Source organism: Atractosteus spatula, chromosome 26, assembly GCF_055471065.1.
Source record: "Atractosteus spatula isolate fAtrSpa1 chromosome 26, fAtrSpa1.hap1, whole genome shotgun sequence".
Classification (NCBI taxonomy): domain Eukaryota; kingdom Metazoa; phylum Chordata; class Actinopteri; order Semionotiformes; family Lepisosteidae; genus Atractosteus; species Atractosteus spatula.
In genome coordinates, this window is record NC_142731.1 from 6,666,824 (window position 1) to 6,684,256 (window position 17,433).

Here is a 17,433-nt window from a genome sequence, read left to right on the forward strand (position 1 = left end):
GCATAAAGTTGTTGTTTTTTTTCACAGAAATGGGTGGTAACAGTATGTTTATTCAGATTACCACACATGGAGCCAGCAGTACAGAAACTTCCAGTCTTCAAGGCTGTGGCGTGAAGCTCAGTTCTTCGTGTGGCCGATGAACAGAGGACAGCGGTCCGTTCCCTGCCCAGGTACAATAGAGGGCTCATAACCCAAACCTAAGGTGTACAACGTAAAAGTACTGGCCAGGACGTGACAGTATCACAGCTCAAAGGCTTTTCAGGTGGAATGAGTGGGACAGGTCCAAAGTAAGTAAGTGTTCACTAGCTGTCCATTCCTGGAATGAACCAGCATCGCTTTCATAAGTCGTCAGGGAAGGAAGGTGACAAAATTGCCCAGTTTGTTTTTGTTTTATCCATCTATTTATTTATTCCGTTGTTCTGTTTCTTTTTGTGCTCCTGAAATCTACGGGGGGGGGAAAAGGCGAGGAGAAACAGAGCTCCCGCAGGGCCAGCGTTTCAATGTCACAGATGCTGTAATGGATCGACGGCTACCTTTGAGCTGCAAGGTAAGCGTATTCACAGGACATACCAATGTCGTCCCTCTCATACATGTCCTGTAGCCATCTGCCGATTATGTCTGGTTTGTCTGTGGTGAGTTGTGTGTTTTGCCTCTCCAAACCTGTGATCAAAGGAGTAAATGTCATTGAGATAATTGCAAAACCCAGTGAAATGTACACTGGCGCCATTTACTCATATGTAAATTCCCAGTTATCTAGTTAACGTTACATCTCCTTATGCGTTTGAGCAATAAATCTGCACTTTCCCTACTGAGAGTAGAAAAACTAAGAAAAGTTCAAAGTCTGCAAGTCAATTGCTGTTGCTTTGTTCCCTAGTTCATCCTACACAGTTTTGGTAAATTGTTTAACTGATATGAATGTTACCATTTGTGCAGCTAATGGAATCTGACCAAAGCTGTTTTTCCCATTGTGTAAATTTATTGCTGTGTAATGTAGTTCAGGAAATGCACTGTAGGCCAGCCTTCTGCTTTTAAGTGCACAAAGCAAATGGGCCACAGAGACTCTAAAAGTGTTTAGATTTCTGCCCTTTTCGTCTGTCTGCCCTTGAACGAGGTAATATAGCCTACCACCGTCCAAGCCCTGCTGGTCCAACTCTTTTCCATACCAGTATACACATGCAACTGCAACCGCTTTCCTGCCATGTTGGCTCTGAATGCCCATGATCGGCAATGAGATGTAGACGTTGCACGAGAACTGGAATAATCTCAGTTTCCTTCCTCCTAGGAACTGTTTTACCCCGGCCCCAGCCCCCCCTACACCACCGTGCTGATCGTGGAAGACTCCTCAGACTTCCTCTGCTTGCTGGGCAAGGACTTGAGGTACTCCAGGTGGCGTCGTGCATCTTCCTGGTTCTGCCTGACGTAGTACACCAGGTAGGAGATGACCATGGTGAACCAGGCAAACATCGTGACCAACATGGCCACGTCGGTAGTCTTCTTCAAGGCAATGCAGAAGTCCTTATCCTTGACCAGCAGGAAAGGGCTGCCCTTGTACTCCTCAGGCAGGGCAGTCTGACAGATGATTCCTGCCAACGACAGCGGCTGCAGCTTCAGTTTGTGCAGCTGGGTCCACAGGGTACAGTCGCAGTGCCAGCGGTTGTTGGAGAAGTTGGTCCGGGCCCGGAGGCTCTCGAAGGCCTCCGAGCTGAGGGTCATGAGCTTGTTGGAGGAGAGGTCAAGGAACTCGAGCGAGCCAGCCAGGCCCCGGAAGGCCCCCGGCTCCAGCTTGGCGAGCTCGTTGTGGGACAGGTCCAGCTCGCCGAGCAGGGGCAGCTCGCGGAAGGCGTGGGCGGGCACGGTGGTGATGTGGTTGTAGTCCAGGTAGAGCTGCTGGGTGTCGTTAGGGATGTCCCGGGGGATCTCGGTGAGCCCCAGGCTGCTGCAGCGCACCGTCTTCGCGCCCCCCGGCCGCTCGGAGCAGTAGCAGCCCCTGGCGCAGCTGGTGGCCGCGTGGTGGAAGCAGAACGTCAGCAGCACCAGGCTGTGCAGCAGCAGACACATCACCACAGAGTAGCGCAGCAGCCAGTCCACCAGCAGCGGCATCGTGGGATACAGGCATACTCCTGGAAGGAGAGTCCCCTGCTACCATCAGAGAGCTGCTCACATCTCACATCCAGCCAGCCCTGAAGAGGAGAGGCAGGGAACAATAAAAGAGCCGAGTTGCAGACATACTCCATCACACCCTTAAAAACATCTGCAGGCATCTTCTCCATTTGCATCACGCTCTGCTTTAACTAACTGCAGAAGTGCAAAGGATTCAAATGCATCTGATTTGTTTTTGAAATTGGTATGTTGATCTGGGCGATGGGCAGATGGGTAAAAGATAGCACAATCCCTTCAAGGAGGCTGTGACAGTCTGTCTTGTAGTATGCAGGCTGGTAACACAGAGAACCATATTCCTAGGTTTACACGGGCACTGTGCAAAGAGAAGTGCTCACACCCTCACAGGGAATGGATGCAGGGGCAGAGCACACGTGCAAAATGCTTAGAGCAGTCCCAGGCCCTGTTCAGCGGAATCAGACAGTGCTTCTTCCCCTGTCATGCTGACTGGCTAATTCAGATATGAGGGGGTTCCAGACAAGGCTGTCAGGACCTTGGACAGCTGCACAGCTGCACAGCTGCACAAGAAGCAGCAGTCATCTTTCACCCAGACAAGCAGAACATGCGTCTTGTGGGACTGAGGCCAGCTGTTTCTTGTGTGTTAGAGTCTGTGCGCTGGAGTGTTCCTGTATCATTCTGCAGATAAGATGCTGCCTGTCTCGCTTCAAAGTCTTGCAGGAGCATGTTAATAAGCATATCAATGCAGATAATGCTCTTAATATTAAAGGCTATTAAGGCTGCTAATTGGTAGAATATCCTGGGCCAATGAGACACAATGCAAAGGTCCTTAACTCTGAGTTTCTTTGTTTTTTTTATTAAGATGGAGGGTTATCCCTCTCCTATCCCGAATGGAGCACCGTTATACAACCCTCTCATCTAATTATACATCTTTGGTATGATAACACAAGACCATCTTGCCCTTACGCTCTTGAAAAATGACTGCTGACCACTTGGAAATCCACTTACCAAGATTAAAAATGAAATCAATCTCCAAGTACCTTTTAGTATCGCATTACTGACCATCCCCCAAGAGGAACCCATCAAACAGGCCACGCTGTAATTCAAAGTCTCATCAGATGCCAAGAAATACCATTTGTAAAAAGTGTCTTCAGAATATATTCGAAGGCTCTCAAGGGGCTCAAAGTCTAGGATGAGCCCTGTAATCTAGACCGCGTCATTAACCAGAACTCACTAAAACTATCGAACAGGAATTCCTGGAGATACGAAATTCTAAACACCTCACTTATAAAAAAACAGCTATCATTAATGCAGTACCAACAACGGGCAAGAGAAACGACATTTTAAAAACAAAAATGCGCATCTTAAAAGCACATTAGCATACAGTAGCAATAATGGTTTTCATTAAGTTTCGATGTTTTAATGAACGAAATTGGTATGAATCGTCTTTCATGACAACAGGGACACGTATATCCACTCAGGACACGGGAAAAGACTGTGGTTACTTTCTTCTTCTTGAGACCGTGAAAAGTAACTCACTGGCTCAAAACGCTGTACAGTTCTTGCAATGTTCTGAAATCTAAAAACTATAAAACGATTTCCCTGCTCTTCAGAGCTTGGCATGCTCAAGTAACGCCATTGCCCTGTTTGGGATGGGAAACAGCAGGTCCGTGCCCAGCCATATTTAAGACGGAATTTGCGCACAACCAAACTTCAGGGGTCCGTGTTCTTGCCTTCTCGCTGAATATTTGTGCATTCTCATGTCGATGCATGTTAGTGTAAGACATGATTCAGGAAATGTGAAGAGTTTTGAGCTTTAAAACGAATGGCGAGTTTCAGAGGTGAGAGGGTGAGAGGTCGTTGTGACGACACAGGAGCGAGAAGAGAGTCAGGCGGGCTGCTGAGAGAAGGAGCTTTTAAGCGAGCTGAGTAGTTCAGGTCATCGATTTGTGTGTGTGTGTGTGTGTAGCTGGTATTGTGCTGTGTAGGACAAGGCCGACAGTATAACTACACTCCGAGGGAAGAGTATTCTGCCTTCGTCTTTAATTCTTCTCCGTTGTAACGGCACCTGATCGTGAGGAGGAGCCGTCGGGGGACAGGTGTTGCGCTACCGAAACGCTCTGGTGAATGGCGATACCGCACCTGCCCACCCGAAAGAGAAAGTACGCCGCAGTATATATACGTAGGAAATTACCCGCTTACATCAGAATATCCTTTTGATCGCCTGCATCAGTTGACACCTAAAGCGACCCAGAAGCCGAGATAGGCCACTAAACCTCTCCTAACTGTAACTTTTTATGTCACCTTTTACATAGCCATTACGTTCGGTTTTAATTAAAAATGAAAATCCTACAGGGCCAAGGAAAGGCTCTTGTTCGCGTGGGTTCTCAGTAAACCGAAAAAAAACAAGACTTGCTAACTTTTTTAACCCCCGTTTTGCGAAGCTGCGAACACCGCCGAAGTTTCCTCGCCTGCTCTATTTATACAGATGTCTTCCAGCAGCGATCTCGCGCTGGCTCCCCGACGTCTGCTTCTACGGCTGTCTCGCGATCGCGTTTCGCAGTCAGTTGCCCGCTTCCCGTATAGAATTGCACCGCCTTCCTGTCAAAGCACGATCCAATGCATACCTTTAAAAGTTAATTAGGGCCCGTTGATCGTGTAAATAAAATTGGACTACATATTGGCAATCCATATACATATTTATTCAGTATAGGCCCAACAGCGTGTTTTGATGCACTGCAGACGAAAACCGCCGGATATATGAACGATTGCATCTCCGATGTTGGCCCAGCGCAGTTAAGTACATCGCCTACCCTTAACAATATTGAGGGTAATCGTATTGGTACAGTCAAAGTCATTAACACTTAACAGTTCCAAACCGGAGAGCTGTTAGGTTCAATAGGAATGTGTTGCACACACATAATAACGATTCATCGTCACTGAAACTAACACTGGGCGCACAGAGGTACTTTACAGTACCTGACCTTTTTACCTGTAGCGCTATGCGTTAACAACCTGTTTTGTGTATATGGGGGAAATACTGATGTAAGGCATACATTAGGAATAGAAAAGGCTTTGCAAAAAAAAAAACATGCACCAGTCGCTCGATCTCCACACAGTAGACTATTCATACATACAAGCTTTGTCAACTTAAAACGTGATAGTAACGAAGATGCAATAGACAAGGAGAAATTGTATAAAAAAGTAATTTAGTATTAATCTGATTTTCTGTACGCCCAATTCGTTGTGCTTATGTTTGTGAATGTGAAAAAAGGGACGCTATAAGCGTCGATAGAACTACAATTGCGTATAGAAATAGGGATTTAAGACCGTTTTGGGAGTACATTTTCCCAATTGTCTACCGCGAGTCTCTGTAGGACGGCTGAACTTGCCCCTTTCTTTTCCAAGAAACGAACCTTTCCCAAACGGGCGAACAAGACCGACGGGGCGCCGAGCTCACTGCGCTGGTCCGGCAGGCCCGGGACCGCGGCGGCCCGGCTGGGCTCCAGCAGACGGACGGCGGACCGCGCGGCGCTGCTAGGCGGCGGGAATGGGTCGGTCGGCCTCGGTCATCCGTCCGTGCAGAAAGAACACCCTCCCTTCCACATCCTAGGATCTAGCCCAGATATTCCCAGTCCTCGCCCTGGAGACCCCCAGTTACACATCTATACCCTTAAGTGGCTTCTTACGAGAATCAATGTCAGCTGTTTTCCTTTTAACTACTGCATTTCATGACCAACATCCAAATCCAAACACTCGAGCAGGACAGAAACAAAATGTTCTGGTCAGGCAACTTACTGGTTCAAAGAAGGCTTCAGTTGAATAAGCAGGTGGAGTTGGAGTGAAAACCAGCACGTTTCTATACTCGTCGGAAATGAGGGGTAAAACTCGCTGACTTTTGCGTGATCTTTGCAGCGTCCATTTTTGGAGTTGAGTTGCTGTTCCTAAACCCCAGATTTACCTTAGAACAATATTAAATCCGAGTTTCAGATGGAAGTTTCAGATGGAAAGCTACCAGACAGCCCTGGAACCCCGACAGACTGTTTCTGTTTCCCTCTCGACTTTGTACCCGAAGTGGGGTCCCCATCACTGCTGTTTGACCGCGGACTGGCGATACAGAGACTAGGCGGCGAGATGTAATGCGTGCATTACAGCTATACAGCACAGCGCCAGCCCTTCTCCTCTCATATACTACAGTATACAGTATATATATTTATCACATGGATGCTCAAAAACTCTCCACTCACGGATTTGTCCCTCCGGATCTGCTCGGTTCTGCAATACGCGAGGGAAGTTACAGTGGACGGAAAAGACCGTCAGAGCCCCTAAAGATAAAAGACGACGCCCCGTCAGCAACCTTTTGCTCCCAAAATCAATCTCCCCGACCCCCCCCCCGCGCTGTGTTTAACACCCCTTAGCGACAACTTGCCTGCTGCGTTATATTAATCCCGACATCAAAGTTCCGGCTACGCGTCTAGAGCAGCTCGTAAAAGTACTTTCTCCTGTCACGTCCTATTAATAGAGAGGCCGGTATTTTGAACAGATAGTCGCAGATTAATCGCTCCTCGGCCCAGTGCCCCCTATCGGGACCGCGGCGGCATCGGCAACGACGAAAATAAAACTGTGTTTTAGACTATACTATGGGTCCGCAACAGCCCTTTTCTGTCAAACAGCGAACGTCAGGGTTAGATACACTCTGTGACCCCGGTCAGATGTGAAGAGCACAGTATGAACGTTTTCAAAAGGTGGGGATGAAAGAAGAAATGAACACCACTCGTTAATGATTAATGATTTTCGTTAACATGAGCAGTAACTTCTATAATCTAGGGCCGGAGCGATCACCCATTTACACTTACTTCAGGATTTTTGTAATGTACAGTACTGATCTATTTTTTTTCCCAATGAGCCGAACCCCCTCCTCACTAGAAATGATTATTTGAGTAATTAATTCCTGAAATCATATAGGCCACTGATGATTTAAGGCTGTTTATACAGTATTTTCCATACTTCCCGTACAACATTAGCAGTGCGCTAACAATAGTAACGCGCTTACTCATTTTCCGTGTTAAGTAATTTACTATGACTATTTGTTATTTTACCCCCGATCGAAATGAAATCAACACAACCTTACCCGTTTATCGTGGAGAGAATGTGTCGCCTTTTCCCGTCAGAATTCCCCTCCAGGCAACAGGCATTCACGGGCTATCTTCCTCCACAGACCTGCAATTAAAACGCATAAACCTCAGCCCTCCGGTTTCTTGTAAAAAGGTTGAAAACAATCGGACGTGCTGTTAGAAAGTTTGCCTTATAACTGGAAGGACGCAGGGGAACTCCCCGGGATCCGGGATCCGGGATCCGCCGGGCCAGATCGTGGTGGTGCGGGTTAGACTGGACCTCTGGAGGTATTTTACCGTGAAATAGTCTGTTCGGACAGTAGAACCATCGATAAGGGTCTCGGATCAATACATCTGACTTCCACGATTCTTCTTAAAAATAGCCACTGAAACAACACACAATAACATTCATTGCCGGTTTTTAAGAGGCTGGTTCGCTCGTCCTTAAATCATTTTTTTTTAAAAGGCTACTCCATACAACGTCTTTACAGTCCTTGATTTTGTATGGTGGTATTTTCCTAATCCGCCGTCTGGTTGGCGATTCTCGGACACGCGCAGCGGTCAACTTGATGGGCTTGCTAACGACGGCGGTATCGGTCCGGCCTCTTTCAGCCCGAAGGCAGGCGCAAGCGGGGATAGGAAGCAGAAGCCCGGGTTTCGCGACGTTCCTCGCCGGCAGCAAGGAATCAATATCCCCTACCTCTGTGGACGGCGCATCCCTGCCGCTGAGCTCGCCAAGTGGAAACCTTTGCGATCAGTCGCCTCCTCGCAGAGCCGTGAGCGCGCTCCCGCTGCCTGCCTGCTGCCCGTCCCCGGTTTCTATGCAACCATCAAACTAGGCAACACGACAGGAAGCAATCCGGCAGCGGCAGGAGAGGAGAGTGGTATTGATAGTTACAGCGCAGTAAGCCACTCTGCCAATTATAACAAACAACTCGCAACGCTACATACACTAAGAGGCGGGGAGGGGCCGGGGGGTATCCCGTTAATGTGCTGTTTTCCACGCCTGGCCCCACTGCTTTTCACCGGCAAACGCAGACGGAGACCGATAACAGCTGCGTTATAAACAATACCCTTTGGGTATTAAAGATTAATGGTATATTTACCTTGTAGCTATTTATAAGTCTCCTGCTGGTTGTCACATATTCAATGCTCTGTCCTTTCCTGGCAGCAACAAGTCACGTTGTTATTGTATCATATCTTTCCTGCTCTGGCAGGATTGCGGTGTGTTGTATCAACTAAGATGGGGAATTTCTCTCTTCAGTCAAGCGCTGAAACATGCCTACAAATGAACTGAGACACATTTCACATCGGAGAGGTTTAACCTGTTTCCTGTTAAGAGAGTACATTCTACAGTGCAGGAGCTGAACAGCTGAAAAATGTGAGACTGAAGTTAATCTGGGTGACAAAACTGTCACAGTCCCAGGTACCATAGAAGCTCTGTTCTGTACTGGCACTGGTACCATACAGGCCCAGTACAGCACTGTCCCAAGTAGTATAGAAGTCCAGTACACGCCCATCCTGTATCCACATCCTGAATTTCTCCTAAAAATTGACTTTGAAACAACCAATGTTCATAACTGGCACAATTTGTGCCCTGTTTTCCTATGTAAGAAATCTGTAAATGAACTCCGTGAAGATGTATCAGAGGAAGGCCACTGCATACCCTGGTTATATTACAAACCTCTGCGCTTAATTGTTTAAATTGAGTTAATTGAACTAATTGGAGTCACTCCACCTTCAATACAGACCAACAATGGCAGCTGTATGTCCTTTTGTTCATGTGACCACTGTTGTCAGTATCCAAGACCTGCCTTGTTTGACCTTTCGTCCAACATTCGAACAATACTGAGACACAAATTAGAACATGGCTGTTTTTTCTGTAGGTTCAAAGGAGCTTAAGCTCCAGGCACAAATGCCACCTTCATCCTGAGCCAACACTGGACCAATTTTAAGCCACGGTATGGAAGCCATCTTTGATATTTTTGTAGGTCGTCATCTACAGAATGCAAGACCTGCAGGAATCTCCTGGACGCGTGTAGCCCATGTACAGGGGCCGTCAGAGAGTCAACTCTGGCCCTGTGGTGCCAGAAGAGTCAAGCTTGCAGAGACTGAGCCAGACAGCCGGAAAGCACACGTTACGCCAGCCCTGTCTGAAACGGTGCCAGAGCCATTTCAAATACAGCTGGGGTGGAAAGGAAAAAGCAGCGTCTGTTTGATCTGAACCTTTCCGATATGTTTATTTCCTATTTTTGCCCGCTGAGCACAATAAATGAGGTCCTCAGCAATTTTACTTCAAGATGTTTCCTTCTATGCCTCACCCCCCCACCCCCCTCCCTGCACACAGACTGCCAGTCCAGCGCTGAAATATAATTACCTGAGCGAGCCGGCGCTGCTAATCGGGTTTTGATCTGAGAGCTGCATTTGTTTCTTTGGGATCGGGCCTTTCGGGCGGCGTGATCCCGCCGTGCTCCGGCTGCCTGTTGCCTGGAGATAAGCAAGCGTCCGCGCTCCCGCTGGAATCGCTTCCCCTGCTCCGGGGCCCTGATAACGCAGCAGCAGGAGCAGCAGCCGCAGGAACGGAGCCGGCATCAGCAGAGGGGACTGGGTGCAATGGAGGTTCCCCTGGGTGCAGTCAGCCAGCATGCCAGCTCCCATTCACCTGAGCCCCCTCTACAGTCCCTGGGAGGAGGCACAGATTCCCAGTTCGTGTTACTGGCTTTCCTCTTTTTCCATGTATATATATACATTGGGGCAGGGAGATCCCCAGATAAGATCCGCTGGGAGGGAAGCACGTCAGAAACACAAAGGGGTTTGATCTTGAATTCCGATCGCTCTGGTAACATCCGAGTTTTCCATCACAGGCACCTGCAACCATGACAACGAGGGTTACAGCAGCCTCCCAGTGTGGGATGGTGTGCCCGTTGGAAAAAGATCGCTTTTGAACCCTGGCTCCCCGAATGGACGATCTCTGAAGTTATCGGTTTACTAAACGCATGAAAAGGGATCCCCTTACACTCTGGTCACGCAACTGTCTACAATGTTGACATGGAACTCTGCTTGATTTCACATAAAATCCACCCCACTCAAGATACCAGGAGTTATTCATATGAACCCTGAAATTTACTTTAACATCCTTCCCTTTTTTTTCTTAAAACCCCCCCAAAAGGAACAAGCTTGTAGCCTGCATGAGCAGTCAGGCTGAAAGCCTAAAACGATAATTCCAGTTTGATCCATATACTGTTTTGAAAAGCCGATGCAAAAAAAAGGGATAAAAAAGGACAAGGCAGCAGGATGTGAGAAAACAATAAAGTGATTCATGAGCGTTTTAAAGGTGTCTTGTCAAATGGAGAAAATGTGAGAGAATCCAGGGTCTGGAATGTAGATTAGACGGAGGGAAGAGTAATCAATATGCAGATGAAATTACAGGAAATATGATTAGACTTCCATTAGGCAGTCCAGCATGCTGAGAGATTTCATTCTGTTAGGCATCAGACTCCAGACTGACACCGGTGAGTTGAAAGATGGCCTGAATGTGTCCATGATGAATCACTGCGAAAGCAACTTCTTTTATTATTCCAATAAATGTTGCTTTCAAAGTCAGTGACAACTCAAGGACTGCAGTCCTGCCAGTATTATGAGTCCCTTTAGAGCAGCAAGGGTTTTAACAACAGGGGGAAATCTTGCATTGCTCTAATTAAAGCAAACACCAGGTTTATAGAAGCCATTTAACCTACCAGCATGTCTTTGGACTGGGGAAAACCCACGTTATCACAGAAAGAACATGCAAACCGCATGCAGACAGCACTCCAGGAATTGAACCCAGGGCCCCAGTTCTTGAGGCAGTAATACTAACTACAGATGCTCTTCTGTGCCGTAATTTATCATGAATTTCTCAGTAAGTAATTTACAAAAGATTCTCCTTCCTCTCTGTCATGAACAGAGATAGAGGCCCACAGAACTCAAGTCAAAGCGCTTGGTTAAATAATGAAGAAGAAGAAAGGGGGAATTTGTCTTTTCTAAAGAGCTTTTTCTTTCCGTTTTCCATTACAAACCCAGTTTCTGACCCTGGGCAAGGAAACACCCTCATCTGAACTTTGTTGTGGTGTGCCTAATGCAATAGAGCATTCAATGGGGAGCCTCTCGTCCGCTGGCTCCCAGCTGTGGCTGCTCTGGCCGTCAGATACAGGCAATGCTCAGCGGATACTGAGTATCTGGCTACAGGCACACTAATCCAACTTCCAGGCAGGGGGCAAGGCTGACTGTAGGACTGACTGGGCCCATGTATGGGTTGAAAATGTATGTGGGGAGGGGGCAGAATTTTCAGTGTCAAGAATACAAAGATGGACTTTCTACTGCCCTGCCCCCTCCCTCCCTCCCTCTGTTCCCATCTTTTAATTTTTCAGGCTACTGCACATGCAGACAAAAAGGCAGCCGGGGGCTGGTACTATGTGCATGATGTCAAGATGCATTTATTTCTGGGGCCTGATCAGGGTTTCAGAGTACAACTGGTGCAGGGAGCTGGACGGACTACTGAATGCAAAAGACCTCCCTTGCAGAGTGAGTAGTCCAGCAGGCCTTGCACTAGTTTACATTCATAAAACTGCAGCAGTGAGCTTCAATGCACTGCGCAACTCCAAATTGATCCCCCCTTATCTGCACATTTCCTTCATTTTTGTTTTGCCCTTGTCAGCACTGTATGAAACAAACAGAAGAGCCATGGGAGAACTCGTTTAGGTTCCCCACCATGTTCTTATCCTCGTCCCATATAAATAGCTTTGTGAGTTGACTTGTCATAACTTCAGAGCTGGGGGATTAATCTGAAGAAATGAAGAATATGTGGGCACAGAGCACCCCGTGCTTCGCTGCACAGACAGCCTCAGTGTGTTAAAGGGAGATGTGAAAGTCTGAGAACCTGCTGTGCATTGTGGTGCTCTCTCTTTCTTTGGTGTTTCATAGGGAGAACCCTCTTCCTGTCCCCTGACAGCGATGGGCAGACTCATTATAAACCACCTCATTAAAACAGCCCATCTCCTGATGGATAATCTGCCAGGCACCGCCAACACTCATTAGCTCCTGTCTGGGCACCTAGAGAGGCAGAACACCTGGACCACAAATCCCACAGTTAACTAAAGCACTTAGAACAGGAAAACACATTAACACCCCCCCCCCCACCGGCCTGCATGGGACAAGAAAGAGCTCTGCAAATTGACAACAACAACTCTCACCAAAGGCCCTCTTTGTCCGTGGATTGTAATAACAAAATTGTACCATCTGCATTTAGAAATGATTGACCATCTTTTTTTTTAAAAAAAAAGGAATTTCTGGTTTTAAGTCACCATCTGGTGACAACATAAATGGTACTGCACACTGTTTCTGTTATCATTGTCCTCAACAGCTTCACTGCAGTTCTGGTTGTTGTTATGAATATTAATGGCAGTAGCAGTAGGCTTAGTATAGTATAGCTGCAGTGTTGTTTTCGGTAATATTAGGGAGCTCAGGAGGAGTTACTGCTGGAGGAACCTAACGAAAGTAAAATAAACTGCTCAGTGACACTCATGCTTGCATGTGCTATTTGCTCTGCTGAGGTGACAATGTGTTTTGTTATCCCTCTGATGTGCGATTAACAATCAGACCCCATTCCTGTTGCCTCCCTTTCACCATTCCTCTGCAAGGGGACCACAGTGGAGGTTGGACACTCCTTTGGTGCCCAAGAGCACATGTTAAACCAGATAAAATTCACAAATGCAGGGGTAAAGAAGTCTTGATTTATTATATTATAATTAATTTATTTATTTATTGCTAGAAGGCATCATTTTGCTGATACTCAAAGTATGTGTTTGTTACAGTATTATGAGCAGGTCACAAATCTTTTGCTTGAATGTATTGTGCCCACCTAAATAACTGAAGTTCTCCATCTTGTTTTAGAATCCTAACGCATTTGTGCTAATTAACACATTTGTGTTAATGTGTACTTTTGCATATAACACTAAATAAACAACACCGTTGTGAAAAATACTGACGTTGAAGGCGTGAGGAGCCCTTCTAAAGCAGTGACAAACTTGTGTGCCATATTACACACTCACTGGCCAAAATATTAGGACACCCCCAGTCAAGGATGCAGGCCATGAAGAGCCTGAGACAGACTTTGATCCCCAGACTTTCTGAACACACAGTCTCACAACCTCGACTGAAGGTGACCCAGCTAGAGGTGCTGGGGGATGGCTCAGTGGCTCAACTGGTAATGTACTTGCTTGAGCATTAGGTAGAGTTCTGTGACCTCAGGTTCGAGCCCGGGTCAGGTCACTAACTGGGATGCTGGGATGTCTGGGAATCCCGGAATGGTGGTGAACAATTGGCCGAGAGCTGCAGAGGGTGGGGAAGGGGGATTAGTCAGCTAGAGAGATCTTGGATGTCAATGACAGTGACCCCCATGTGGCCTCCCAGGGACTTGCAGGCTCACAGGGCTGTTGGTAAACAGCCTCTCCTGCAGGGGGCAGTGTGGCACCTGGGACGCCTTTAAAGACGAGCGGCTCAGAGGTGGGTGGATCAGAGGAAGTTGTCTGACCTTGCTCGTTCTATCCTCCCTGTGTGCGGTTGTGGGGTTCGTGAGCTGGGCATCAAAACGTGAAAAACACATGATTAGCTCTTCCAGGCTGGGTGGATATAACAGGAACAATTGGAGACACATACATTAAGAAGAAGAAGAATGGGGGCTGCAAACAGATCAGAATTTTGCAGAATACAAGCCATGTCCGTTTGCAGCAGGTGGGGGGGGGGGGGGGTCCTAATATTTTGTCCAACAAGTGTAGCACTCCTGGCGAAGAGTGAAAGAGTCCCAGAATGAGAGGAAAAGGCAGACCAAGGTTAAATAGGGGTTCAGAAATTAACGCAGCGGTATGCTATTGAAACTAAAGGGTTAACACCTTCGCTGCAAAACACAGCTAATATTTTATTAATAGTAAGTGCGGCAATCATAAAGATCCTGACGGTTTGCTAACCTGAATATCCGCTGGTGGCACGCTGCATAATGACATCTAAACAGCTAATGAATACATTAGAGATGCAGAGAGAAAGATTTCAGTGCAACATCAAGGATGAATAACATAATTGCCTGAAGGAGCAATTGTGGGGAAAACAATTTCAGCTTTGCTGCTTGCATGTCACCACAGGACATGTTTTTGGTTTTCCTGCTTGTTTTTCTTTTTCTTTTTGGTTCTAGACAAATTTAAAGTTGTCACCTTAAACTATTTTAGGATATCCCAAGCCCAAACCCAGTCCAGAACCTTAAGGCTAAACATAACTTTAAATCTAACTCTAAATTTGTGGCATTATTGAGCTTAATCCAGCTTTTCTCCCTAAACCGTATTGTGACTCTAAATATAACTCTACTCTGTTGTTCACTCCAATGCTAACCCTACCCCAGCTCCGACAGCTGGGAATAACGGATACCATTGTCAGGCCGAACAATGGATTCCAGTCTAGTGCAGAGTGCCGGATCGTCATGGCACAGGGCCACAGCCATCAAGTGGCTGGACTCTGTTATTGATGCAGAGTCTGTGCCTTCCTTGCTCAGTCTTGCACTCTCGGGCTAAGCTCTGCTCTGCTGCCCGACCAAGGGAGGGAGGACTTTGATAGCAGTCCGCCCAGCGTCTTCCCCATCCATTTTCATTGCTCCTATGTTAGCTTTCCCAGGATCTACTCTTTGCTGTGTTACAGTCCACAGTCAGGAGTGGATCAATGCTGAATCCGAGACTGCCCCGGCCATCTCTCCCGCACTGGTTGGCACTGACGTCCTTGCCAATGGTTACCTCCTTTGACTTACTGAGGCTGAATTTTTTTGCAAGCAAAGGCACTGTGCGCTTCCGCTGGAGATTAAAAACAGTTAAAGGCATCTTACAATCGCAATTACAATCCGTAGGCTTTTTATTGAAGTTAAAATCTGGGGAAAGCAGTTTTGAAAATTCATGGATGTGTGCCCTCTAGCCGTGCTGTAAAGGAGGGATGGCAGGTGAGATGGACACCTGGGAACCTGCAATAAAGGTGAACGCAACTACTTGACAGCACCTGAGACACTGATCCCTCCAGCAGGGGGCACTGTAACATCAAATGTATTCTAATGTTTCTTTCTCCTGCGCTTCTGGCATTTTAAATCGTGAAATCGTGAAGCACACTTTCAAAACAACAAACACCCATCTAAAATTGTCACACCTATGATCTGTTCTGTTCAGGATTTGAAATGGCTTATATTTCAAAAGGAAATGTCAATGATTCCTGCGTTCTGAGATGTTGTTTTTTGACATTTTGGAATCACTTGCAAAAAGAAATTGGAATGCAATGTTTTTTTTTCCCTAACCGCAAACCATCTATCTAAATGTCATTTTGCTGCAATAAAGGTCTCCCACGAAACAAAGATCCTTAGGCATGTACTGTAAGATAGGATCTCAGAATAACCCCGTCTTTCAATACCTTCACCAAATCACAAGGGGGCCAGACAGAAATAATGACATCAAGCAATAAAGCGTGTCCCAGGAAGATCTGCTTTTGCTGTGTTGAGTGGCCATCTTGCAGCACTGCAGTCTGGCCTTGCTGATCAGCATCAACGGTTTGGGATGGGCGTCTATCAGCAACCTTGCCTGGGCTAAATTTAGCCTGACCTTGAGGATCAGCAGGGCCCCCCTTGGGATCCACAGCACAGCCTCTCCCCTGTTTGGAGCCCGCTCACTCCGCCATCAGCACGGGGCCCACAGCTGTCACTCAGTATTAACAGAGCATGCGGGCTGACAGAAAACATCCCCTGCCCGAGCCAGGGCTCTCAGAGCAGCGATCGGACGACCGCCCAGGTGCAGTGGACGAGCAGGCCCGATGCAGGCGTAGATATGTGTGTAGCATACTCCACCGGCAGCGTTAATAAGCCCAGGCCCCAACCCGCTCACACATCCGGCTGAAATTGGTACGTGTAGGTGCTGGGCAAGCACACTGTGTACTTGAGAAAGGGGCTATTAAACAGTGGGATGAACAGTACCTCTGACAAGCCTGGAATCTCCAGGCGCTTCTCAGCCACGTTGTCAAATAGCTCACTTGTAAAGCACAAGTACTGAAAGAAGAAGGGTTCAGAGAACAGGGAGAGGACAGTCCAGACAGTGTGCACATGGTTACAGGCCGGACTGAGGTTACAGCGAGTCCCATGTCATACTAATAATATATAATAATAAACTTTATTTTATATAGCACCTTTAAAGGTGGCTTCTCAAAGCATTTTACAGGATGACAACAACAACAATAAGAAGAATACACAAGATAAGACACCATTATAATATATAGAGGAGACCATGGACACGTTTAGTCATGAGCTAAATATGTATTATATTAAACAAAACAAAAAACAACAGTCATAAAGGCTGAGGAGGATGGTAACAACAACAATAATAATAATAATAATAATAATAATAATAATAATAATAATAATATGCTCACACCTGAAGAAGGCTCCACGGCCGAAACGTTGTGTTTTCTTTCTTCTTTTCAGAATGGAATAAACCTATTACTTGTTCCTAATAATAATAATAATGTTGCAAATGGGGGGGTGACGAAACTGGTGAAAATTACTTTCCACAAATAAACACAAACGGGATGGGGTGAGAGCGTACAGTGACAGGGGGGTTACTGACAAAGGTAGAGGGCGCGTTACAGCGAGAAATAGCTTTTTTTGCTGGTCTTCACGCGTTAACTTTTGCTTGGAACACGATGCCATCTATCGGATATCCTTATCGGTACACATAGTCGACATTTCTTCCTGATAATGCTAGCGAGCTGGTCCAGCCGCGGCAAATAACGTGTTCTCAAGCTCCAGAAAGGTTTCCACATGGAAGGAGTCATAATATAGAGTCCTGTATTCGGGGGAAGTCTTTTTACATACAGCGTTACTGCATACAGTTTAAAGTACGGATACATAATTGCACAAGTAAAAAAAAATCTTATAACAACAACGTGCTAGTTTAAAGTCCACCTTTGCACATTGGTAGTGCATTTTGGATCAAAGCTATTAAAAAAAACTTACAGCTGCTTGAAGATTATTAAGCCTACGATTCAGCTAAAGAGCGAAAGCAATGCTGGTTACTCTCCTCTCTTGATGTGATTGGCTATTTCAACTTGCGACGCACCGCCCCGTCCTGTCCTCGATAACCAATGTGAGACGAAGAAC

General features: G+C 46.7%; 1 protein-coding gene across 8 annotated transcripts; it reads right to left on the minus strand.

Annotated features, from left to right (window-relative positions):
• Positions 1 to 378: 378 nt before the first annotated feature.
• lrrc3ca (leucine rich repeat containing 3Ca) lies at positions 379 to 8,116 on the minus strand. 8 transcript variants are annotated; one of them, XM_088906528.1, is made up of 5 exons: positions 7,930 to 8,116; positions 7,247 to 7,335; positions 5,914 to 6,440; positions 1,321 to 2,180; positions 379 to 660 (listed from the first exon to the last, which is right to left on the minus strand). In XM_088906528.1, the coding sequence occupies exons 4-5, from the start codon at positions 2,098 to 2,100 to the stop codon at positions 613 to 615; spliced, it is 828 nt and encodes a 275-aa protein (XP_088762654.1). In that variant the 5' UTR covers positions 2,101 to 2,180; positions 5,914 to 6,440; positions 7,247 to 7,335; positions 7,930 to 8,116; the 3' UTR covers positions 379 to 612. The 8 variants fall into 8 exon arrangements, with proteins under 8 accessions (XP_088762654.1, XP_088762649.1, XP_088762650.1 ...); XM_088906523.1 differs by having other exon boundaries at positions 5,914 to 6,076; positions 7,247 to 7,615; XM_088906524.1 differs by having other exon boundaries at positions 6,363 to 6,440; positions 7,247 to 7,615.
• Positions 8,117 to 17,433: the final 9,317 nt, after the last annotated feature.

Coding starts and splice junctions, on each gene's coding strand:
- lrrc3ca (XM_088906528.1), bottom strand. CDS start 2,100: ATGCCGCTGCTGGTGGACTGGCTGCTGCGCTACTCTGTGGTGATGTGT. Junction 661..1,320: donor AGTCTTCCACGATCAGCACG/GTGGTGTAGGGG, acceptor CTTTGATCACAG/GTTTGGAGAGGCAAAACACA.